The sequence below is a fragment of the Astyanax mexicanus genome, chromosome 25 (genome assembly GCF_023375975.1).
Source record: "Astyanax mexicanus isolate ESR-SI-001 chromosome 25, AstMex3_surface, whole genome shotgun sequence".
Taxonomy (NCBI): domain Eukaryota; kingdom Metazoa; phylum Chordata; class Actinopteri; order Characiformes; family Acestrorhamphidae; genus Astyanax; species Astyanax mexicanus.
Genome location: NC_064432.1, coordinates 3,275,472 through 3,301,447, shown reverse-complemented (window position 1 = coordinate 3,301,447; position 25,976 = coordinate 3,275,472). Strand labels below are relative to the sequence as shown.

The 25,976-nt window shown below is 39.9% G+C and overlaps 1 protein-coding gene across 2 annotated transcripts in view; it reads right to left on the bottom strand.

The window, feature by feature from the left end:
• The window catches only part of mtus1b (microtubule associated tumor suppressor 1b), a 59,233-nt gene that overhangs the window by 21,312 nt on the left and 11,945 nt on the right, over window positions 1-25,976 (bottom strand). For both annotated transcript variants that reach the window (XM_022662295.2, XM_022662294.2), the window contains exons 2-6: window positions 22,161-24,488; window positions 19,724-19,805; window positions 15,420-15,581; window positions 14,039-14,176; window positions 11,240-11,344 (exon numbers count right to left, since the gene is read on the bottom strand). In XM_022662295.2, the coding sequence (XP_022518016.2) occupies window positions 11,240-11,344; window positions 14,039-14,176; window positions 15,420-15,581; window positions 19,724-19,805; window positions 22,161-24,272 (2,599 nt within the window). In that variant the 5' untranslated portion in view covers window positions 24,273-24,488. The remainder of the gene's footprint in view (window positions 1-11,239; window positions 11,345-14,038; window positions 14,177-15,419; window positions 15,582-19,723; window positions 19,806-22,160; window positions 24,489-25,976) is intronic.

The following is a 25,976-nucleotide window of genomic DNA, read 5'->3' as shown; positions in this document are numbered from 1 at the left end:
GGGTTCACACTCACAAACAAAAAGAGGTAACAGATAAACTACTGCAGGACACAAACACACACACACTCAACACACACGCCCTCATCAATGTCTGCCTCTCAGTCAGTTGGAAAAAAGCAGAACATCATCAAAGCCCCAGAGCATGCTGGGAAGTCTCTGTAATGATGCTACACAGAGGCCCAGAGAGGGCAGGGAGAGCATTACTGCAGGAGCAGAGCACATTAGCAGTGTATTAGCAGTGTGTGTGTGTGTGTGTGTGTGTGCGTGTGTGTGTGTGAGTGTGTGTGTGTGATAGAGTGTACAGATAGCCACTGAAAGGCCATTTGTGTATGTGTAGGGCTGTTTCTAAACATCTGAACATTTTAAGGTTTTAGTCACATTCAACAAAAATCACAAACAAATCACATTCACAATCATACATAAATCACAAATAACAGTTATAACTCAATCACAAAAAAATCATATTCACAAAGACATAACCCAAATCACAAGTTACAGTAAAGCCTCAAAGACAAAGCAGCCACAAATCAATCACAGTTACAGACCATTCACAAAGCGATCACCAACAACTGTTACAACTCAATCACAAACCAATCACAGTCACAACTCAATCACAAACCAATCACAGCCACAACTCAATCACAAAACAGTTATAACACAATTCAGTCACAAACTCATCACACTTACAAATCAATCACAATACAGTCACAGCTACAACTCAATCACAAAATCATATCTACAAATTAATCACAAAACAATTAAAGTTACAACTTAATCACAATCCTATAACAGAAACAACTTAATCACAAACCTACAACAGCTACAACTCAATTGCAAGACAGTTATAACGCAATAATAAACAACAGTAACAGTTGAAGGGTATGGTGGAGTCAGTGTGTTTATTATATTATATCATGAGTGACCATTGCATAGATCTCTGTGACAAATTCACACACACACACACACACACACACACACACACACACACACACACACACACACACACACACACACATACACACACAAACTTTATTCTCTCTCTTTCTCTCTCTCTCTAACTCAGTAACCCGACATCAACTCATAACCTTTTGAGGCCACACAGCTCCATCCAGCCAATCACTGCACAGCCCTCAGGGTGACATCACTGTAAGGACAAGATCAGGGAGCTGGAGCTTCAAGCCAACAACCATCTAGGCAGAGCGCACCACAAACACACACACACAAACACACACACACACTGTACAACTACACAACTATAATACAGCAATACAATATATATCACTACACACTAAAAACTGCACACAAAACTGCACAGACACAACACTAAAAACGGTGATACAAAACACACAATGTATACAACTCATGTAACACACTCCTAATACAAAACTGCATATCCAGTAACACAGTACACACACACACACACACACACAGCCCACACACACACTCATGTCCCAAAGAGACCCTGAAGATGTGAATAAACACTGTGTGCTCTTTAAACTCCCAGTGTGTGTATGTATGTGGTGTGTGTGTGTGTGTGCTTGTAATCTTCTGTAATAAGTGTGTAATTACTGTGCTTCTGTGTTCCATAACGAGTCTTTGCCAAAGTCTAATGCTGCAGGAGACGCACTGTCAGCGTTAAACACACACACACACACACACACTCTCACCACAGCTATCTACCACACCAATTGTGCCACACACATAGTCACACACTCAAACACACACACACACACAAACGCACGGTTGGCCGAGCATGTCCTTCCTCTGGCCGGATGTAGCGCGTTAGCTAAAGATGTCTTTGTTGCTAATCTCCCTGTAAACATCAACTAGTGTTTCACAGCACCAAAACCACACACACACACACACACACACACAGTTCTCTAACTAAAAGACTGAAGTACAGCTAATGTTCTCTGCTACGGGGTGTTTGAATCAAAGAATAGCTCTGATTTCTCACTAATGAACTAATGAACACCACACACTGGCTCTTACACATCAACATTATAAGACTGTTTTTTAACATTTTAAAAAAGGTTCCAGGAAGGTTAGACTGTAATGTTAAAGAAATTCTTTCAGGAACATTGTAAAAAACATATGACATTTTTTATAAAACGTTCCTAGCTAGGCGAACACTAACATCATGAAAATGTTAAAAATAACATCCCCAAAACTAAAATTTAAAGCTTTCTAGGAGCGCCCACAAATTTTGACAGGTAAAAAAAAGGGCCTTCTTAGGTCTCAGTGAAAGTTTATATAGTGTATAAAAATAAATTCCAAGTCATTTTTTAATATTATTATTGTTCCATACATAATGCGCATATGAAGCAATATAATGAACAAGGGCCAGATTCACATGAGGTCAAAAAGTGAAAAATGCATGATGGTGAAGATATTAGCCCCATGCTAACTCTGTGCTGAGGTATAAGCCGTGGTTAGGTTGTGATTATGAGCTCTGTAACTTACTGTTTTACCTCTCTAGTGTGAAACACAGGAACTCGACACTATCTTTACATAATTCTTAAATGCAAAATGCTTTACTGCTAAATTTGAAAAATTCTTAGTAACAATAAACGAAATAGAAACTCTTCGAAATTCTACCTTATGAAGCTTTAACAACTTATACAAAATTATAAAAAATCCTTTATGAAGCTTTAACATTGTAGTAAAACTTTTAAATTAGAACTTTAAAATTCTGATAATAAAAAATGAAAAAGAAAATTACAAATCTTAAAAAATCAGATGCTTGAAATTCTAAACTACAAAACTACAAAAAAGTAACATTTATTTATGTAAGACTAAAGAACGGACTGAACTGCATCAGTCTGACCTCCATCACTGTAGAGCAGCTAATCAGACTGACTGAGGCTCTGCAGAGCGATGGGTTGATGAGGGGTTTACCTATCGCAGCGTGGCTCTGGAGGCTCAGAGGCCATTCAGACTGAGAGAGAGAGCGCCCCCCTGCAGTTAAAAACAGACAACCACATTACCATCATCATTATCATTCTCCTCCTCACTGTTATCAAAATTAAACTAGGTGAGAGAGAAGTCGTTGGAGAAGGCAGGGGTATGGGAGATAAGCAGTGAACATAGGGACGTTGTGAATGTGATTATGATGATTCACATCTTATTAAAGAATCCTTGTCATCATACTGAATAATCCATAATGAATAATTCATAATGAATAATTCATGGTAGATACTGAATAATCCACGCTGACTAATCCATAGCCATCGAAGATACTAAATAATCCACACTGAATACTCCATGGTAGATACTGAATAATCCATACTGGATATTTATCCTTTGTAGATACTCAGTAGTCATACTGAAAAATCTATGGTAGGTACTAAATAGTCATACTTAATAATAATATTAATATATTAATATTTTTAATAATATGATAGATACTGAATAATCTATATCATATAATCCATGGCAGGTACTGAATAATTCACAGTAAATAATCTATACTATATAATATATGGTAAACACTAAACAATTCATACTGAATATTCCAAACTGAAAACATTTTTGTATATAATAAATGCTTCATAATAAAAAAACTACAAATCAAAACAACTGCTATATAAAAACATCAGAAATTTAATAGGAAATTTTAAATAATCCATAATTCTGGTAGATACTGAACAGCTAATACTGAACAATTCATACTAAATGATTCAAATTGAATGATTCATACTGAAAGATTCATACTAGTGGTGACACGTAATGTTTTACACCCTGCCCCCAGATTCATACTAAATAACACACTGTTTTTACTAAATAATGTAAAATGTATCAATTCATACTGAATATCATATAATTGTTACAACTGAATAATCCATACTAAATACTTATAAATACATATAAATAGTTAAAACAAAGGGGGTAACACTTTATAATAAGACTACCTTTATAAAGGGTTTATAAATGTTTTACAATTAGTTTATTAATGTTACTAATTAGGTTGTAAATGCCTTAAAAATCATTAATAATCAGTTATAACACATACGTAGAGAGGTCAACAATGACCTGTTGTTTGCCGAATAGTGAACTATATTACACAGCCATCTATATTCTTGCCCTTTCTACGTATGTGTTATAACTGATTATTAATTATTTATAAACCCTTTATAAAGGTAGCCTTGTTTTAAAGTGGTACCAAAAAAGGCTTTTATATTCTATACTGAACAAATTACAGGTAACTAAATATCACAGATCCTGCAAAGAAAACACACACATGTACGTACACACACGCAGTGCTATATAAAAGGTGGGCCAGGGGAGATAATCTGGGATTATGAGAACGGGGCCAGTGGTTGTGTTCAGATAAACACACATCACACACTGATTAACACACTGATGGACAGGTCAGAGATCAGGACAGATGGACAGATCTAGCGGAGAGACATGGGAATGAGAGCGGGTTCAGTTGTCCCACTTTGGCTGAAGTTTCTGTGTCATGTTTGAGCTCTTGCTGACACGGGTACAAACACACACACACACACACACACACACACACACACGGTTCATAATCATGGCTTACTGAACATTTGTGAGGATGTGAATCTGGGTCTGCAGATTGCATGATTAAAGATGATGAAGGAGTGAACTGCCAAGAGTGTGTGTGTGTGTGTGTGTGTGCGCACGTGTATTCATGCTGTGCAAACCTCGCTACAGCTGCTTAACCCCACACTCTGCCAGAACACACACACACACATCTACCGTCCAAGATCTCCCCCCTCCAGACCACCACCTCTAATATTTCCACCCTGCCTAATGCCAAGACATGGGCTAAAGGGGGTATAAACCTCCCCAGCACTGAGCTGTGGAGCAGTGGAAATGTGCTCTCTGGAATGATGGAGCTCGATCCAATACTTATGTGATGCCTAAAAACCCATCCTCCACCATGCTTGTTTCCATGGAAACAGGCATGTGTGTGTGTGTATATAGCTTATGATCTGACACAGTGTGCATGAAGGTATGTGTGTGTATGTGTGTGAATGTCTCTACAGGTTTGGATCGTTCTAACTGTTGTATTTGGTGAAATAACCCTGGTTTTTAATCACAGTTTTTTTCATGCATCTTGGCATCATGTTCTCCTCCACCAGTCTTACACACTGCTTTTGGATAACTTTATGCTGCTTTACTCCTGGTGCAAAAATTTAAGCAGTTCAGTTTGGTTTGATGATCAGCTTGTGATCATCCATCTTCCTCTTGATTATATTCCAGAGGTTTTCAATTTGGTAAAATAAAAAAATATATATCGTTTTTAAGTGGTGTCTTATTTTTTCCAAATTATGCACAATATTTGAACAGGTTCACAACAACCACTTTATTCTCAAATGCCGGAGAAAGAGAGAAAGAGGGTAAGAGAAAGAATCCTAAAGTGAACTCAGTGGAGAAAAGCTTTCTCTAACCCACATGTTAATCTGACACCATTACACACAGAGAGAGATGAGGGACTTTAAAGCTTAAAGATGATACAGCAGAACTACGCCAGACACGTGCCACACACACACACACACACACACACACACTTACTGATTTTTGCATTTGTAGTTGTGCAAATGCACACACACACACATAGGTTGTCTAATTTCTATAGAGATAAAATACTAACAATTGACATTGACAGTAAGCCAATAAGCCAAAACATTATAACTACTCCCAGATCAATGGTATAGTGTTGATGATGTGGTATCAGTGCAGAAGTTGAAGATCTGATAGAACATTCTGGTGTTAGATACCACAGATTTCACCCTCAGAGAGATGGCTGTGCAGGAATCTGTTCTGCTCACTAGTGGCTTGTGAAACAAAATATAAAAAATAAGGTCATAGTGTTTTGCCAATAGTGTGTGTATTTATAGGGAGAGAGAGAGAGAGATTCACATGGCTGTGTTGGTCCAGTAAGCCTTGCACATGGTGCCCTCTGGCCCAGGAATACACACACACACACACACACACACACACACACACACACGCAGCTGTCTAAATCAAAACAATAGTGCAGCCGGCTTCTGCCTCTTTCACACATGCTGAGTGGCAGCGAATGAGGAGGATGAAAAGAAGAGGAAAAAATATCGGAGCAGAGGAGAGGGGCCCGGAGGGAGAGAGAGAGAGAGAGAGAGAGAGAGAGAGAGAGAGAGAGAGAGAGGGGTTGCTATGTTTATATACCTTCTATGATATCTTACCAGTACATTTGTGCTTTAAAATTTATGTTTAAAGCATTTTAATCTATTATTATAAAATCAACAGTTCAATTAATTGATTCAATTCAAGTGGATCTGATTATTTGATACTGTTCAATTTTGCTATTAGATTTTTTTTTGGATTGTTAAAACTGTCTTGATTATTTTGATGTTGCTCAAATGTATTTTAATCTTGCGTTTAAGCACAATTCAGCTTAATTTGTTTGATGTCACTCAGTTCAGTTAGATTTTTTAGTTTTTCTTTAACCTGATTATATTTATATTATCTGATTTTTATGTTTTATGTTTTATTGTACAATTCAATTTGACTCTATATTATATGCATATATCTCAAGGTTAATGTTATTTGATTATTTTGCTGTGACTCAAAAATCAGTGCAGTATGACTCCATTTCTACAGTCCAATGTCATTTGAATTATTTTGCTATGGTTCAGTTCAGTTTGATTCTTTTGGAACAGTGTGATTTGTTTTACTCTTATTCTACAGCTGTATAAATCTTATTATTTTTATTCATTTGATATGACACATTTATATATGGGCAGTATATTCTTAAATATATATGCATGAGCATGAGCATCAATGATTTACAAGCAATATATTGTTTAATCTTAGCAGTGATACTAACAGTGATGCTGATGCTGATTCTGAATTGAAATAGAGAAATAGAGAGAGATAGAGAGAGAGATGTGAAAATAACAGGAGAGAAAGTGAGAGAGAGAAAGAGTCTCTGACCTGAATGAAAAACCACAGTGGTCTTCTTGCAGGCCGCCGGCAGCTGGAGGTTCCGGAAAAGCCCCTTGGCCGTGAGTTTAACATGGAAGTTGGACAGCGAGAGACGAGGAGACCACAGCATGGTCCAATATAAACCACACACACTCTAATAAACACACACACACACACTCAGAGATAGCTGGCAGACGAGAACTAGAACACACTCCAGTCAGAAATGCTTCTCCATTAGAGCTGGAAGCAGCAGCCTAGCGTTGGATCCGCAGCACAGAACGCTGAGGGATGGAGGAGTGGGGAAAAAACAGCATGGCATCCCAGTCCAGAGAAAATAAAGAGAGGGAAAAAAGCCGGATAAGCCCCTCCCCCTTCCCTTACAGTCAGGTGGACTAAGATGGAATCGCCACGGCAACCGCAGTGATAAAAAGGAGCTGTCCAGGGATGGGTAGTGCTGAATAGACACGCTTTATTCTGCATTAATACACTACATCACTCACTCACACACACACACACACACACACACACACTCTTCCACACTCTAGGGGTTTTTGAATACGGATTAAATACATGCCCACTATTCCTCTGAATATGCTGTGCCGTAAACACACCCACACACACACACACACACACTGCTGTCAAATACACTGTACTACAGCCCTCTTATTTCTATCGAGCTATTTTTGTCCTGTAAAGATACAAAAACAAGCACACACACACACACAAACACACACGTTTAAGCATAAATAACACACACACACACACACACATGGGGGATGGGATGAGTGTGCACAGGAATGGGTGGGGTGATGAATAATCATCCTCTCTCTCTCCCTCGCTCCGAGTGAGATATTGTGTGTGTGTGTGTGTGTGTGTGTGTGTGTCTGTGTGTGTCTGTGTGTGTGTGTGTGAATGTTATCATAGGTGAAGTTTAACAAATAACGATAAAAAATTATATCAAAGCACAGCATAAACGTCCTGAGGGGCTTTAAACTGTATGTTATATTATGGGCTGTATTTGGTTGTGTATGAAAATGTACATGGGGATGACGGAACTGGTCACATGACCCGAGCCTAAGACAGTCAGGGAGCAGCTGGGAGGCGTCTTCGTCTTTAACACAAATGCAGTTATTCAACCAAGATACTGAGACATGTTTGATGCCGCAGTTTCCAGAATTCATAGAATTTTCTGAATAACAGAAAATGCAATGCAAAGTTTTAAATTTTGTAAAATAAAAAAAGAATCAAATTATTTTCAAATTATATTTTTTTAGAAATTAGTTTTCTTTTTATTTTACTAGAAATTTCAGTTTTATTTATTATCTAAACTTTCATAATTTTATTCAGAAAAAGCTTAATTAGAGTATGAATTATATATATTTATGATTTATAAATTATCTATATATTTTTTTTTCTGAACTTTCTGAATGTCGACAATGGTTTTAATTTGTAAAAAAAAAAGCCAGAAATTCCTAAATGTTTAAAATTATATTTAGCATATCTCTCTTAAATTCAGACAATATTTTTACCCAGACTTCCCTAAAGTTTTTAGAGAAAGCATTCCGAGAGAGAGAGAGAGAGAGAGAGAGAGAGAGAGGGAGAGTGGAGGGGGGCAGTTTGAATGCTGATGAGTCTGCTTTGTAAAGAAGTGCTCTGGTGGAGTATGTGTGTGTGTGTGTGTGTGTTGGTGTGTGTGTTGGTGTGTGTGTTGGTGTGTGTGTGTGGATGGCTGTGCCTTTTATGCTATTGTGTTAGTGAGACAGACACACAGACAGAGCAGCTGCCTGCTTACCGCTTCACACTAAAACACACACACACACACACACACACACACACACACGCACACACACAATTACACACAGGAACACGTGCATACTCACAAACACTTATATTTAAATGAGTGTGTAGTTTAAAAAAATTAAACTGAACTTAATATTATAAGTTGTTTTGGTTTTGTATATAAATGCACATGTGGATGCTGGAACTGGTCACATGACCCCATCCTGAGACAGACAATACAGCTCTGTGGCATCTATAACTTTACAGCAAATGCAGTTATTTAACCATGACATCCGAGAGTTTGATGTCTCAGTTTCCAAAATGTATAGAATTTCCAGAATTTTAAAAATTGTCAAATTTTACAATGGACAGAACTTGCTCATTTTCAGAATTGATTTAGTAAAATATTAAGTAGAATCCTGATTTACTATGATCATTTTCAGAATTTATATGATTTAGTGTTCTTTATATTTTATCATTTTATTATTTTCTTAAATGCAATGCAAGGCATCAAGCATCTCTCCAAACTCTAACTCCCTGCCCACTCTTTTTCTGTTTCTCTTTCTCTCTCTCTCTGTCTCTCCATGAACTCACTCTACTTGACACACCTCTTAAGTATTTATGGGCTGAGCCCCAAATGTCTAAAAAGTGAGTCAGCATAACCAGTGACTGTGCACATGTATGTGTGTGTGTTTTTGTGTGGGTGTGTACGAGATATGCAGTATTTGGTCTTAAAGGGATAGTTCGGTATTTTTGACATGAGTCTGTATGGCATCATCATAACCAGTGTCGTGCATCCACACTGACTTACCCCCCACAGCGTCCTGTGAGCCGAGTTCTTGTCCAGTTTAGGTCAAAGCGAAAGTAGTCCGGCATGTTTGCTGGGGTCAGGAAAATAACTCCTTTTTCTTCCCAAAGCAGTACGTGTTCAAAAGAGTGATTTATTTACATCACAAAAAACTAACCCTGCAAAAGTCACGCCTCGTAAATCACTTGGGTCCTACTTTCTCTCATTTCGTATCAGTGCGCGTCATTCTGACAGCGAGCTGCGCACGCGTCAACTTCTGTGTTTTGGCAGTGCTTAGCAGCTGTGTTCAGACTAGCAACGCAAACGAGCTAACTTTAGGGAGAAGTCTATTGGCTTTTATAAGCTTTGTAAACACACATATATATATATATATATATAGCTAGGTGTGTGTGTGTGTGTGTTAAAATGGTGCGGACTTGTGACTATCCAGGCTGTAGCAACAAAGATGTGGCTGATTCTCCGCAGAGTTTTCATCGTTTTCCTGTGACTGATGTTGCTCTGAGGAAACTTTGGGTACTAGCGCTGGGCATCCATGTGGACACAAAAGTGGAAAAAATAAAAAAGCTTCGTGTTTGCAGTGCGCACTTCAGCGATGATGACTTTTTATCCACATGTCCTGGACAACGACAGATGAAGAAACGGATTCTGAAGAAATCTGCTGTCCCTGCACCCCAGGTAAATAAAACTGTAGCCTACCAATGTTCTCTACAGCATTCGCTCATAGCGTAAAGGTTTCATCTTACACCACTTCTCTGTCCACCCTCTCTCTTTCTGCCCGATCTAATTCCATTTGGCGAAGTTCAACATCTGTATACTCGGGTTCATAAAGATATCCCCGTGGCTCTGAGCGGTGATCAATGTTTTCCTCGTCACTCTCGTAGTCAGACATGTTCTCGAGGCGAGAAGTAAACAAAGCGACCCAAACACGTAGGCTAGCTGTCAGGTTGCAGCGCTGCGCGCATTGATATGGAACGAGAGAAAGTAGGACCCAAGTGATTTACGAGGCGTGACTTTTGCAGGGTTAGTTTTTTGTGATGTAAATAAATCACTCTTTTGAACACGTACTGCTTTGGGAAGAAAAAGGAGTTATTTTCCTGACCCCAGCAAACATGCCGGACTACTTTCGCTTTGACCTAAACTGGACAAGAACTCGGCTCACAGGACGCTGTGGGGGGTAAGTCAGTGTGGATGCACGACACTGGTTATGATGATGCCATACAGACTCATGTCAAAAATACCGAACTATCCCTTTAATTAAAAAGTTATGTATGTAAATATTTCACTCTCACACACACACATGTATTCCATGTCAAATCTCAATGTTTATCCTGCGTCCCCCCTAAAGCACTAAAAACACATGCACACACGTGTACTCATAATCCAGGCCACATCAAGATCCTGGGGACCTTAAAAGGTGGTCCCCACAAAACAATAAAACCATGCACACACACACACTTCTAATCCAGGTCACATTACAATATTCATCTCTGGAGTCACACAATGTGGTCCCCACAATTAACTAAAAACATGCACACACACCCACTGGTGTTCCAAGTCACATCACAATATTCACTCTGGGGTCTCACAATGCGCTAAAAATGTGCACACAGCACACTATGTTTATACTGTAGTCCCCACAGTGTAGTCCCCATAAAACACTTAATTTCTTTACACATAGACACACGCAAACTCACACCCAACACACACACAGTATACCTGCAGATCCAGAGGGCCGGTTGGGTCTTGCAGAAGCGCTGCGCTGCAGGGCATTGTGGGTAGACTTGGCTGCAGTGGTACTGGTCTGTGTTAGGGCCTTCTGGCCTAAAATCACAGTGCAGAAAAAATCAAACTTCATTTTAACTCCAAAGTTTAGTCAGATCAAACTCCAGACTGAACTCCAGACTGATAAAGGCTCCCAGGGTTTGACTGGTGAACAGGTAAACAACCGTCCATTTATTTAAATATTTACACCCCTGGGAGGGTCTTAAAATGTGCTGATTGATCAGTGATTGTCCTTTTTTGGGGGTTCGGCCTGTAATCCAAGCTCTGTCCTGTCAATCAGAAATGCTTTACTTTGATGTTCTGCTGTAGATCACTTAAGATGGGCACACATTTATCATTAATAGTTCAACAAATATTCTTCACCTTAAATACTTCATATTTCACTGAAAAAATCTTATACATTCAAAGTTCAAAACTAGTGCAAACCACTACCCTAAACCTAATGTTTTTAAACATTAAAATACAGAATAAAGTTAAAGATAAAGATAAAACAAAAGCCATTTATATTATTGCACTAAACTACTACAATTTGAAAATAAATTTGAATTAAATTCATATCCAGAATGAAGTTCAAAAAACAGTAATGTTCAGAAGTTTTTATTTAAATCAATATCCTGAATGATGTTTTATAAAATACAGCTCTGGAAAAAAAAGAGACCACTTGAAAATTATGAGTTTCTTTGATTTTACCAAATTGAAAATCTCTGGAATATAATCAAGAGGAAGATGGATGATCACAAGCTGATCATCAAATCAAACTGAACTGCTTGAATTTTTGCACCAGGAGTAAAGCAGCATAAAGTTATCCAAAAGCAGTGTGTAAGACTGGTGGAGGAGAACATGATGCCAAGATGCATGAAAGCCATTTACATTTTCTGTAAACAAACGCTCTAAATGAAAAATATTTGTTATTTGTAATTTGGGAAAAATTTTGTCTGTAGTTTATAGAATAAAACGACAATGTTCATTTTACTCAAACATAAACCTATAAATAGCAAAATCAGAAAAAAACTGATTCATAAACTGAAGTGCTTTTAATAAAATAAATAAAATATAATAATAAAAATATAAATAAATAAATACAATCAATAACCAGAATGAGCTTTTCATAGTTTTCTACAAATAAACGAATATTAATTGCATAGAGAATTTAATTATTATAAAATTAATATTCAGAATTCAGAATGTCTTATAACATTTATATTCAGAATGAAGTTATAATAAAAATTGGTATCCAGTACTTCATATATTTCACATCAACTACAATATCAACTACAATATGACAAATTATCTAACAACTTTTTGTTGTTCCACAAATATTTTAAATATTCATTGAAGCCCATTTTTTTAGATGTTTCACCAAATCAAAGAACCATAAAGATAAGGCACTAAAAGTATCCTTTTAAGTTTTCCAAGATCCACTTGAGTTGTGGTAAGATTTGATCTACAAACTATAAACACAACAATCAAGGGCTACTACTTAGCGCCTCATTAGCCTGATCGATCAGAGGGGCGGAGAGAGCAGTTAAGCTGATTAATGACCCAGAACTTGAGCTGATTAATTGCTCTGAGATTTGAACTAAATGAGGAACAGCTGTGTCTTTCTGAAAGTGTGTGAACAGGAAAGATATTGGAGCTGCTGTAATAAAAAATGTTCATTTCCTAAATCCTAACTGGTGGAGGTAGATTCAAAAACAACTCACAATGAAAGCTAGTGAGGTACAGCCTTCAAACATGGTGGAGGTAGTTTTACAGAATAAAATACAGTTTTTACAGTAAGATCTAGTGAGACCTGTTACTCTACTGTACCGTAGGTCTTGAGAATGAGGTTAATCAGAGAGTTCTTTAAGAATCAACCTCAGAAAGTCCAGGTCCACAACTTAACCCACAGACCCATTTTGGGCCCTGTTAGTAAGATAAATGATAAGGTTCCTCAAGAATCACCTAGGAGGGCCAGATCTAGAACTCATCCAGGAGGCCTGACACAGGCCTTATGAGTATCATCCATTTGGGGACTCTTTAGACGTCAATAAGGTACCAGATGCAGAGCTCCACCAGGAGGCCTGATATGAGTACCATCAGTAAGCTTCACCAAGATGCATCTTAGAAGTCAATAGAGATTCACACTAAGAATGGCCCAGTGCAGAGCTCATCCAGGAGGCCTGACATAAGGCTTTAGTATATAACAGATAATCTAGTTAACCGGAACTTGGGGCCAGTGGGTGAGCTCCATCAGCTGTCTCTTTACGTGTTAGTTGAGGGCCAGTTGCAGAGCATATTTAGGGCCCTGTGAGAGAGCTCCATTAAGTTTTTTTTTTAACTCTTCTTAGAAGGTGCCTCCATCAGAAGGCCCTTTATAAATCAATGCAGTTTCATAATGATAAGGGCATGTTGCAAAGCTCAACCACAAGGCTTAATGTCAGCCAGGTTAGCAAGCTTCACCATGAGGCTCAAAGATACATTTACAGAAGACCCCTTAGGATGTAATGAAGTTTCACGCTGACAAGGGACTGATGCAGAGCTCAACCAGGGGTCTAACATGGGTCCTGTGACTGAGCTCCATCAGGAGGCTCTATAAGAATACCATAACATGAGGCCATGTGCAGAGCTCAACCAGGAGGCTTCCAGTGACCTATATCGAGTGTGTTTTAGGACATCAATAATGACATTATCTCAAAAATGCCCTGTTCCTACATGTGGATTCAAGCCACATTAATCTGTGTGTAATCTCACCTGCGGAGGTGGGCTTCACAGGTGTAGAGTTTGCTCTGTTACGGATTCCCACTGTTGCTTTACCGATAGCAGGCTTTCCCTGTGAGGATGATGGGAGTCTTACAGCTTTCTCTTCATTCTTCATCACCTGAGCGACACCTGAGAATAGAAACATCATCCTCCTCATCATCAATATCATTATTAAAAACAATATTAACACTGCCATGAAAGGTACACACATTTTTATCCATGTTATTAATCCAGTACACACACACACTGTACTGTACACACTCGGTTAACATTACTTTTGTGTTAAATGTTGTGTGTTTATGTGTGTGTGCATGAATGTGAGTGAGTGGGCAGGTCTTAAAATCAATTCAGTATGTTTATATAATTAAGGGGCTTCATAAACAGCTTCACAATTAGTGAAGCATCAAAGCTAAGCATGGTTGATTACAGCACACACACACACACACCCACACATCCATCACAATCACGAATGTTAATCTAGGGTTCGTGCGGTGATGTTGCTGAGCAGACGGAGAGTTTCTGGTTGTTATGGAAACCCTGATTAGTCCAAAAATATAAAATATAAATACAAATACTCTATACTATAATCATCTCAATGCTCTGACCACCATGGCAACCCGTGTGTTGAGAGGTCTGATTGGTTGATATAAAGCGTGATGAACCTGTCTGAGATGTTTTGTTCATGTTTTGTTAATGTCCAAATTCCCAATGTGGCCCATGCAAAAGTTTGCACACCCTACAAGGAGACCAGCATGGGCCCTGTGAGCAAGCTCCTTCAGGAGATTCTTTAAGAAGCATTCTCCAAATGGCCTGTTGCAGAGCTCAACCAGGGGGCCCAGCATGTGCCCAGTAAATGAGCTCCATCAGGTGACACAAGAATCACACTACAGAGGTCCAGTAGCAGAGCTCAGCCAGGAGGCCCTGGGCCCTGAAAGTGAGTCCTGATAGGAGTCTTTTTAAGAATCACACTAGAAATGACCAGTTGCAGACCTCAACTAGGAGGACCAGCATGTGCTCTTTGAGCAAGCTCCATCAGGAGACTCTATAAGAATGTCACTACATAAGTTCAGTAGCAGAGCTCAACCAGGAGGCCCAGCATAGGCCTTGTGAGCGAGCTCCATCAGAAAACGTTCAAAAATCTCACTGCAACCAGAAGGCCCTACATAGGCCCTGTGAGCGAGCTCCACCAGGAGGCCTTTTAGAAATTAAGACACTAATTAAGCTGTTTCCAGCTGTTATATAAATAATTTAAATTAGACCATTAAATTCTAAATAAAACATTTAAATAAATATTGTATTGCTATGTTTTGTTGTTGATATCAGAACAGATGTTAGCATGTTTGTGGGAGGGGTTAATTTAGCGTAAGCATACCTCTGTTGTTGATTGCAGTGTTGTTCTCACTGGCTGCACTCCCCAGTGACGAGGAGCTGGGGGTTGTGGGTAGGCCGCCTCCCTTGACTGGCAGTTTGGAGGAGGTGAGCTTTTGAGGACCTCGACCGCTGGAGGAGACAGGGCTACATGTCTTGGGAGCACCTGCATCATCAAACACACACACACACACGTATATCAGCGTCATCATATCCGTCATTGCTGCCATTACCTCTGACGCCAAAGGACCTGTGATTATCAGCTGCTTCCGTTGCTGTGGTGACTAATCATCACCTGTCGACAGTTATCATAATGACACTTAAATAACAGCACAGGTAGACTCCCACATTCTAACACACACACACACTTTTCTCTTTATATTCCTGTCACTCTAATTCTCTCATGCACTTACTGGTCGTTTCTTTCTTTCCTTCTACCTTATTATATTATCCATTATTGTGTTGTTTCTTTTTTCTTTATTTCTTTTTCTCTTTCCCTTTCTTTCTTTTTTTCTGTCTTGGTTTCTTCTTTCTTTATTTCACTCTTATGTTATATTTTCTTTATATTCCTTTCTTTGTTCTTTAGCTCCCTTTCATTTCTGTCTTTCTCTACCTTTTTTAGTTCTTTTTTCCTCTCTTTTGTGCCTTTCTTTCTTTCTTTAAATTTCTTTTTTGCTTTCTACCTTTTCCTTTCTTCTTTGTGCCTCCTGTTCTATTTCTTTTTAAATTATCTACTTTTTTCTCCTTATATTCTTAATTTCATTCAACTTTTGTTTTCTTATTTCCCAATTGTCTTATTTTCTTGTGCACTTATTGTTTCTTTCTTTCTTTCTTTCTTTCTTTCTTTCTTTCTTTCTTTCTTTCTTTGCTTTCTTCCTTTTCCTTTTGTCTTTGTGCTTCTGTTCTGTTCCTTCTGTTCCTAATGTCATTCAGCTTTTTTCTTCTTTTTTCTCTTTCTTTCTTTCTTTCTTTCTTTCTTTCTTTCTCAATTTCTTTTTTTTTCTTTGTACATTTTTTTCTTCTTTGTGCCTCCTGTTCTCTTTCTTTTTAATTTCTCTATTTTTTCCTTCTATCCTTACTTTCATTCAACTTTCTTTTTCTTTCTTTCTTTCTTTCTTTCTTTCTTTCTGTCTCTCCTACTGTTATTGTCTCTGTATCCTACTCATCCATCAGTACTAATCAGAGTGGCAGATAACACACACATTTGAACATACATTTGGAATACAATTACTCAGACTTATCACTGTCCTACAAAAAGAATAATCTTACAGTGAGGACTGTGTGTGTGTGTGAGTGTATGTGAGTGTGAGTGTGTGAGTGTGCCGAGAGGCCACTAGGAAATAATTACTCCACTTCCTGTTCTCCACACAGTTTCCTGCCTGGAAGAACACACACGCACACACACACACACACACACAAACACACACAGAGACCAGTGCTTTCCTTTTCCAGCTCACACACCACAGAGACTACAATTGTGTGGACAGGTTGTAGCACTGACTTAGCTTTAAGTCAGTGTTTGCATATAGTTCCCATAGAGATGCCCTTAAGAGGACCTGAGTTTCCGTCTGTGTGTGTGTGGTGTGTGTGTGTGTGTGTTTCTCTCCTTCTCTCCAGCTTGTGTAGTTCTGTTGTTCCTGACTCTCTTCTGAATCTCAATTAGCTGTCAATAATTACTGCAAAAACCTGCCCCCTGCTGGAATAAAGCAGCTACTGCATTTATTAATATATGCGATAATAAATATATTTTTATCAGGATAAATAAAAAAGGAAGTGCTTTCAAAAGAAGTGTCTGAATACAATGCTAGATAAAGAAGATAAAGATTACCAGGAACAATGAATGACTCAAAATGTAGACTGATACTGTAATGCATGTTTAACACAACATTCCAGAGTTGTAGAGGTTCCTAATGGTGTCCTGTGATAATCTATCGCGTGCAGCTCAAATATTCTTATGCAGTTCTTGCTGATTTTGCATGACACCAGGTCTAATAGACGTGTAAGGCATAAATAGTGTGTGAGTATTTTTTAATTAAAATTTTTTATCAGTCAAACTATCATCTATCCATACTTTGCTGTGCGTGTGTGTGTGTGTGTGTGTGTGTGTGTGTGTGTGTGTGTGTGTGTGTGTGTGTTTTGAACAGTATAATCAGTACGTCAGTTGCGGAGGGATTGGTGTATGCAAGGGTGTGATTTTAAAATGCCTTTGACATTCCAGTACACACTCACAACACACACACACACACACACACACATACAGTATAAATAAGCAGCAAGCAAGTACATGCACATGCCATAGGCGCACACACACGTGTCACTGTCTGCAAGTAGGAAACTGACAGAGTCATGTTTCGACTCAACACCCAAGTAACTTAATAAGGAGTGTGTGTGTGTGTGTGTGTGTGTCTGTTTGTGTGTGTGTGACAGAGAGAGAGAGAGAGAGAGAGAGAGAGAGAGAGATACTGCAGCTGGTGTTAATAGTGCTACAAACACTTCAGTTATGTAATCTTTCTCTTTTCTCTCTTTCTGGATATCTATCCCTTTCCCACCCAAAAGACCAAAAGGTGTGTGTGTGTGTGTGTGAGTGTGATTACATTTATTGGCCTTTGTGTGTTGCACCCCCCCCCCCCTCCCTCTCCACTGAATGAAGCTGAGTTGAATTTTGTAAAAAGGTCAGATTCCTTTTTAACAATCACTGGTTTGTTCCATATGTCCAGACCCCCGCGTCCCAAGCCTTTGTGTGTGTGTATGTGTGTGTGTTTGTGTGTGTGTGTGTGTGTGTGTGTGTGTGTGTGTGTGTGTGTGTGTGTGTGTGTGTGTGTGTGTGTGAGTGTGTGTGTGTGTTAGAATACTGATTCATAAACTGATTCACTTCCTAAACATGGTCAAAATGCTGCTGCGTGGTCTCCAATCAGAGCTGTAAGTCAGCTGCAGTATAAGAACTAGTATTGTGTCCCATGACTTTTGCCACATCCCACAGAAGCTAAAGACCACTGCACTGATCTTTAAAAAGTGTGTTCAAGGCCTCCTGCATTGAATGTGGACGTGATTTCTGCCAGAATCACTTGTCTTTCTTCATGAATGATTGATTTTAGCCAGACGCCATCAGTCACGATCATTACCACCTACTGTACTGTCTACTCTGGGAATGCCTTTCATAATGTATTCCTGGATTGTGGAGTGTTTTATACGTCCACAATTAAACTTGGGGTGTTCCCAAGCCATTTTCCGGGGTAACACTTAATCTACTAATCAATTAGTCTACATACTGCTGTTCCATGACTTTTGCCTTTTTCTGTGTGTATATAGACCATATTTTTCTCACTATAAGGCTCATTTAAAATCCTTTAATTATGCAAAAAGTTCAGTGCGCCTTATAATCCAGTGTTACTGTTGTATGAATTCTACCAGTCAGGTTGTAAGGAGCAGTAAAGCCACTCCGCTGAATTACAGAGTTATACAGGAGTTTCAGTGAAGTTTCTCCAGCACCAAGGCTGGATCAGTAATATTAGCATTGGCCACAAACCGCAGCGCTAGCTCTTTCGCTGTTCAGAGGTGAGTATATCAGGCTGTAGCCTGCGTGTTTACTGTGTTGAAACAAGTTATGTGGGCTGAACTGCTAGCTGATTAGTAAATTAGTAGTCGATTTAAAAAGAATCAACACTGTCGATTATAGCGACTAATCATTGCAGCTCTACCAGAAAGCACATTTTGGTGCACTATTCCAACAGGACAATGCTCATCCATATACTGCTGCCATCTCAAGCTTGTCTTTAGATGCATTGCAAGACCTATAACCTAATTGGAAGTGGAACTGCATTGGATGGATTATTTCAGGATATTATTAGGATATTATTTCAGGATATTATTATTACACTCAGTGCTCTATGCTGAGTAACAGTAACGTCCCAACAGAGTTCAGCCAATCAGAAGAGAGTCTTAAAGGTACAGTAACACAAACAGACTGTTCATTATAATGGATAAAGAGTGGCTAGAAATGGTCAATTACAAATATTTTATGGGTAATGTATTATGTGCTGCTCTCACACACACACACACTACTCGGCTCACACACACACACACACACACACACACACTTACAGATCCCAGTTAAGTCACACTCACTCACACTTCTCACACTCATACACACTCTCAGCTCTCACACACATTTACACTCAGTTGGGTGTCTGAAAGTGAACACGAGTGTGTACTGAGTGTGTGTGTGTGTGTGTGTGGACACGTGGAACACAACATGCGTGTGTATGTGTGTATCCAAATGAGTGCGTAATAAAAAAATAAAAAACTCACCGGCCGGCGCAGCAGCTCGTACCCCTGCGGGCACACACACATTCCCTCCCGTAGATTTGGGGGGCTTCACTCTGGACCCCTTCTGCAGGAAAACCGGACGTTTAGAAAGAGAATTCCAGCAGAGAGGGGAAAAATCCTGACCGTACAGAGTTAACATGCTGTTAGCCATAACACACACACACACACACACACACAGAGTGGAAGAGGAGGAATACTGAGCAGAGAAAGAGAGAGAGAGAGAGAGAGAGAGAGAGAGAGGAGGAGTAGAAGAGGAGGAGGGGAAAAGGAAAAAGGAAAAAAAACGAAAAAAAAGTTGAGGAAAAGTTTTGGTGCCATTTCCTCTGGGTTTCTGCTACACCTTCCCACACACACACACTCACTCACTCACACACACACACTGACTTTAAAGGCTTTGCTTAAGCATGTTGAACACTGTTTCTTCTGTTTTTAAGAGAGAGAAAGAAATATACACACATGAAGAGAGAGTTAAAGAAAAACAGAAAGAGGGAAAGATAGAAAGAGTAATAAAAACAGAGAATAAGAGAGAGAAGGTCAGAGAGAGAGAGAGAGAAACTGTCTTTAAACAGTATCCATATTTAGTTATTTAGATATTTAGTTGAACATATCACACTAAATATCACATTAGCACACACTATACACACACACTATATATATATACACACACAAACAAAGACACACATGCACTCACAACATACACAGAAACACACACACACTTTTGGTTAATCTATTGTTTTGCATTTTTTTTAAAGAAATATATGTTTTGTTCTATTTCTACAGTCTAGAAATTGTTAAACTCTGAGACAGTTCACTATTATTTTAACTCAGGCATTGGCAACACAAATGTATTACTATTTGTCATGCCAATAAAGCACCTTGAATTGAATTGAGAGAGAGAGAGAAAGAGAGAGATTTTAACCTGATGTCACCATAACCCATTGCAGGCATTTGGTAGAAGGCTATTGGTCAGAAAGAGAGAGAGAGAGATCACTGAGAATAAACCCCCATGATAATAATTCCTACTCTGTGGTGGTGCAAACATTTAGGTACTAAACTCGCTCGTCCTGAGGTGATCAGCTGATCAGCTAACCCAAATCCAACAGGACTGTAGAGGAACAGGCTTGTCCAGACCCCTGAGGGTCAGCAGAGGTGCAAGATGAGTTCATGCTCATGTGAGAACGCTTACACAGAACCGGTGTAATCACTGACCACAGTGATAAAGATCTAAACAGTTCACGACAAACAAACTGCCAGACTCACAGAAGATTGTTTGTGCCCACTGGCATCGGCTGGGATTAAAACACTTTGTGGCTTGGTGTTACCTTCCAGCGCTTTCATTTGGCTTGTAATGACAGGCGGGAGGGTGTTTAACGACAACTTGTGGAAGCAATTCTAAACACACTCAAACACAAACACATCAAGTTGCAATTTAACCCCGGCTTCCTTTTCAAGTGTCGGTGGATAAAAGAGCAACAAGTTCCTATGAACAGGTACTAAGGCATGAGTGAAATTTTTGCCATTGTTTAAGTCTTTTTGTCGCTAAAGGAAAAAAGATGCAGCACATACTTTAACAGTAAATGCTTAAAGGTATTTGAACACCCATATTATTAGTGGTTTCAGCTCCACAGGTAAATGCCGCCAACAGAACAGGTGACAGGACTTATGAGCCTGATGTGACCTTAACCCATGGCAAGCATTTGGTAGAAGGCTATATAAGGTATAAACCTACCCAGTCGAGTAAATTCATGGTTTATAGCACTGGGCCATCGATAGCAAGGTTGAGGGTGTGAAATCCAGGCTCTTTAAGTTGCCACTGTTAGGCCCTAGAGTAAGACCCTTAACTCTTGAGGCACCGTAGACTCCGAAGCAAGGGCTCCCCACCACTCCGGAGATGAGTGCTCACTGTCTCTCAGTTCACTTGTGCGTATGTGTGAGTTAACTGCACTAATGGGTTAAAGGTGGAGGCCAGCACAAGTATGGTCACTAGGGTTGTCTTTGTGGGTGTGTTCAAGGAAGCTTAAGTTGTCACATGTAGGCATGTACTGGCATGGCTGATTAACATCCATCAAATCAAGTCTACAAATCAGGTACTGCCATAGAAAATGACAGGCCATAAATGATGGGTGTCAAAGTTAACTAATGCCGACTGAAGACTAAACTTTTCAAAGACTTTCTAAAAAAAAAAATATATATATATATACAGGGTGTATTACAGCAGGGCAAGGTGCCTCCAGAACCACAATTTACAAATACTGCCCTTGTGTTTGTGTCTGTTTAATGCACAAATGAATAGATAGGTGGAATTCAGAGTTCAAATTCCTATATTGGAAGGTTCTTCTCAAACATGAAAAAGCCCATTGTACTAAAAACCCAAAGGTCATACAAGTGATTCTTTATTTTGAAAGAAAAGGTCACTCACCTGGTCTGAGTCATCAGGAATCTCTCCAGACTGTTCCACTAGAGTGACCTCCTCTTTGGGATACTCTGCCTCTTCCTTCACTACCTCCATGACCTCTGCACTGCTGCTCTCCTCCTGGTCTCGGTTGACAACCACCTCTGGGGTGGTATTTGGGGGTGGTCTTTTCTCTGTCTGAGGGGGTATGGCTCTAGGGTTGGGGTCTGAAACAGTTGCAGGTATCGCCGCTCTTGCCTGTCTTGAGGATGACCTGCTCTTCTTGGTGACTCTTGTTTCCTCCTCTTTGTCTTGCTCTTTCTTGTTGGCCACTCTGCCTCTAGTAGGCAAAGGCTTCTTCTCAGTGCCTGCACCTGATTGACTGGAACTAGCTGGTCTTGGGACAGAGGAAGTTCTCGAAATGATCTTGGCTTTGACATTCTTCAGGTCAGGTCTAGGAAAGCGTTTCAGTTCTGGTTTGGTGGATTTGGACGTTAGTGGTTTCGTGGCAGGTCTAGTAAGACTTTGACCTGTGCAATCTTTGGTGTTCTGCAAGGCAGGTGTTACTTGGACACAGCATGTGGTATCTGTGATGGTGGCAGAAGAGACATGTGTGTTTTGTGCTTCCTGGAGGGGTATGGAAGTTACCCCTTCTGAAAGTGGTTGAGATAAACTTGTCTCAACTTGAGGCTCTTCAAAGACCATAAGCTCACTTACAGGACCTACATCCAGCCTCTTGGATGAGCTCTGCAGCTGGTCCTCCTCAGTGTGTAGTTCCACCAATTCTTGAAGCTTATTTGCAGTGTCCATATTGGTGGTCCTGGATGAGTTTTGGATCTGGTCCTCTTCGTTGTAAAGTTCCACTGATTCCTGAAGCTCCTTTACAGAGTCCATATTAATTGCCCTGGCTAAGTTCGGTATCTCATCGTCCTCAGGCTGCGGTTCTACTGATTCCTGAGGATCATCCACAGCATTCACAGTAGACCCCCTGATTGAGCTCTGCATCTGTCCCAGGTCTGGGTGAAGCTCAACTGATTCCGGAAGAGCCTCCTGATTAAGTTCAGTCACAGAGGTTATGTCAGACCTACTAGGAAACTCCAGAGGAGCCTCCTGTTGGATTGTTCTCACTTGGACCACACTAGGAATTTTGGTTGAACTCTGCAATTGCCTATTTTCAGTGTGAAGCTTCATTGCGTCTTCAAGAGCTACCTGATGGAGCTTGCTAATATGATCCACACTGAACCATTTGGTTGAGCTTTGCAATTGCCTATCTTCAGTATGAAGTTTTACTGAGTCCCGAGGAGCTTCCTTATAGAGCTCACTCACATGACCCACACTGAACCTTCTGGTTGAGCTCTGCAACTGGCTCTTCTCAGTGCGACTCACTATTGACTCCTGAAGAGGTTTCTGATGGAGCCAATTCATATTGTCTAGGTCAGGCCTCCAGGAGCTCTCCATCTGGCCCCACTTATCTTCATCCTGAAGAGATTCATTTTGAAGCTTGTAGACAGAGTTCACATTGAGCTTTCGTGTTGAGCTCTGAATCTCATCCTCCTCAGGTTCATTCTGGCACTTCATCACCACATCAACGGAAGTTAGAGACAGGAAAGAGTCTTCCTCTTCGTCTTCATCATCCTCCTCCTCATTCCCAGAACAGCACAGCAATGCTTCTGTTGCAGAAGAGTCATCTGAACTCCGCCTTCCGTGGTTACCATTGCTATTGACATCACTGCAGCCATTGTTCAGTCCTTGTTTGTGGGTCAGAACCAGAGTGACGTTATCCTGGTCATCATGAATTTCACACCACCCTTGCTCATCCGCATCTAAGTAGATGGACGTTGAGTTGTCATTATCGTTTTCGGGTCTACAGTCTGGGCTTTGAATCCCAGAGTCGTCCTCACCTGTGGTGACCTTCCTTCCCATAATCCCATCAGGCATGTCCAGGTCCAGTGGGCTGTCCGTTCGTCCTCCACTAAGGCTACTAAGGCTGCGCATGGAGTCTGGTGACGCTGAGGATGATGACGAAGATTCGGCATAAGCACTGCCCTCTGTAGCCCCACTGTGTAATGGCAGTCGCATGGTATGGTGAACCCCATCTGGGGGTTTCATGGAATCCGCAGATGGCTGAATTTCACTCATATCTCCAATCACAAACCAGTAAATCCAGACAGAATTTAGCCAATCAGCTCTGCCACATGGCCCATAGCTTCAACTGGTCACTATATGATTCACTTGGGGCCAACAGGAAGGCTCGAGAAGAGGTGTCACCCAGCTGAAGGGAAATTTTTGGGTTTGTAGTGTCTGAGCACCAGACTGAAGTCCATAGTGTCACTCCTTGTGATTCATAAGTCTCACCTAGTGAAAGAAGAAAAAAACATATTAACACTAAACTCATCACAAACATCATAAAGCAAGATAGGAGGCCAATATCAAGCACTTATTAACCATATATTCTATAAACTACAGACAACATTTCTCACAAATTCCAAATAAAAATATTCTTATTCAGAGCATTTATTTGCAGAAAATGATAAAAGGCTGAAATAACAAAAAAATTGCAGAGCTTTTAGACCTCAAATGGTGCATAAGAATAAATACTACAAAAAAAGACCATGCAAAAACCTTGTATTTCTAGTCCATCTGAAAGTCAATGCAAAAATACTTATTTTAAGACTTATTTTAAATATGTCAAATGATATAAATAAAAAAGCAAGATTTTAGAGCAATAGTGGCAAAAGAGTTAAACTACTGCCCTCTGCTGGCCACAGGCTGGCAAATCAAACCAAGAACAAGAACAGCACACTGAATGGGTTAACCACTGACAGGAACAGAACATTCCCGATCCAAATTGCATCATAGTTGTGCTCTTATAATTACACCAAATGAGTCATTCTTTCCTCAGATTTGTGAACCACAAGTGTTTTTCTCCTCAGACTCCTGTGTTTTGGACCTGATCTGTTAAGAAATTGAATGGAGCCTTTAAATATGCAGTACAAATTCTTACACACTCTAACAAACACACCAGTAAAACCCTGACATGAACAGGTTACTTACTCTTTACACACCCAGGAAAGGCTGGCTGAGCTCCATCACACTCGTCTGTCAAACGGCTCTCACTAATGTGGGTCAGAAAGAAGCTATTAAAAGGAGCTGTGGTCTTATTTTCATATTCAGGACAGCGTTTCTCTGTCTTACTCGCTCACAAAAGACATTGTGGGATGACACTGAAGACAATGAAGCCTTGTGTTTTCAGGAGAAAACACTCAGGACGACTGTTTTGACCAAATGGCTAGACTATTCTCGCAAAAAAATCTGGTCTTCAAACAAAGAAGCAGCATTTACAGTAGCGCTGAAACAGCACACAGCACACAGAGAAGAATAGACCTGGTAAAGGTCAGGAAAAACCTATTTTGCACGACTCCCACCACCCTCTTAGCCTTCTACAAATGTAGTTAAGCATCTGAAGTTAGCTTCTTTAGTTTTGCACAGTAGCTACAAGGCCAAGTAGCTAAATGTCCAAGTAAATGTCCAAGTAGCTAAATGTAGATAAAAAGTATAAGAGCTTTTGTCCAAATAGTTTAGTACATTCACTGCATAAAGTCCCAAATCAGTATCCTCTTGTGAGATGCACAAAGCATCGCACTGTTAAGATACGAGCGTGCCAAAGTCAGAGCTCACCTGGCTTTTAAAGGTAAAGTGACAGGTGACACACTGATTCCTTTTTTAACATTATGCCCCAAAAACACACCCATGATTAATTAAGAGAATTAGTTCATGCCTTTTGAGGAGGCATGTGCTAGTCTTTACTCTCCTGGTGTTGGGGCATCACTGATAGGGGGGAGT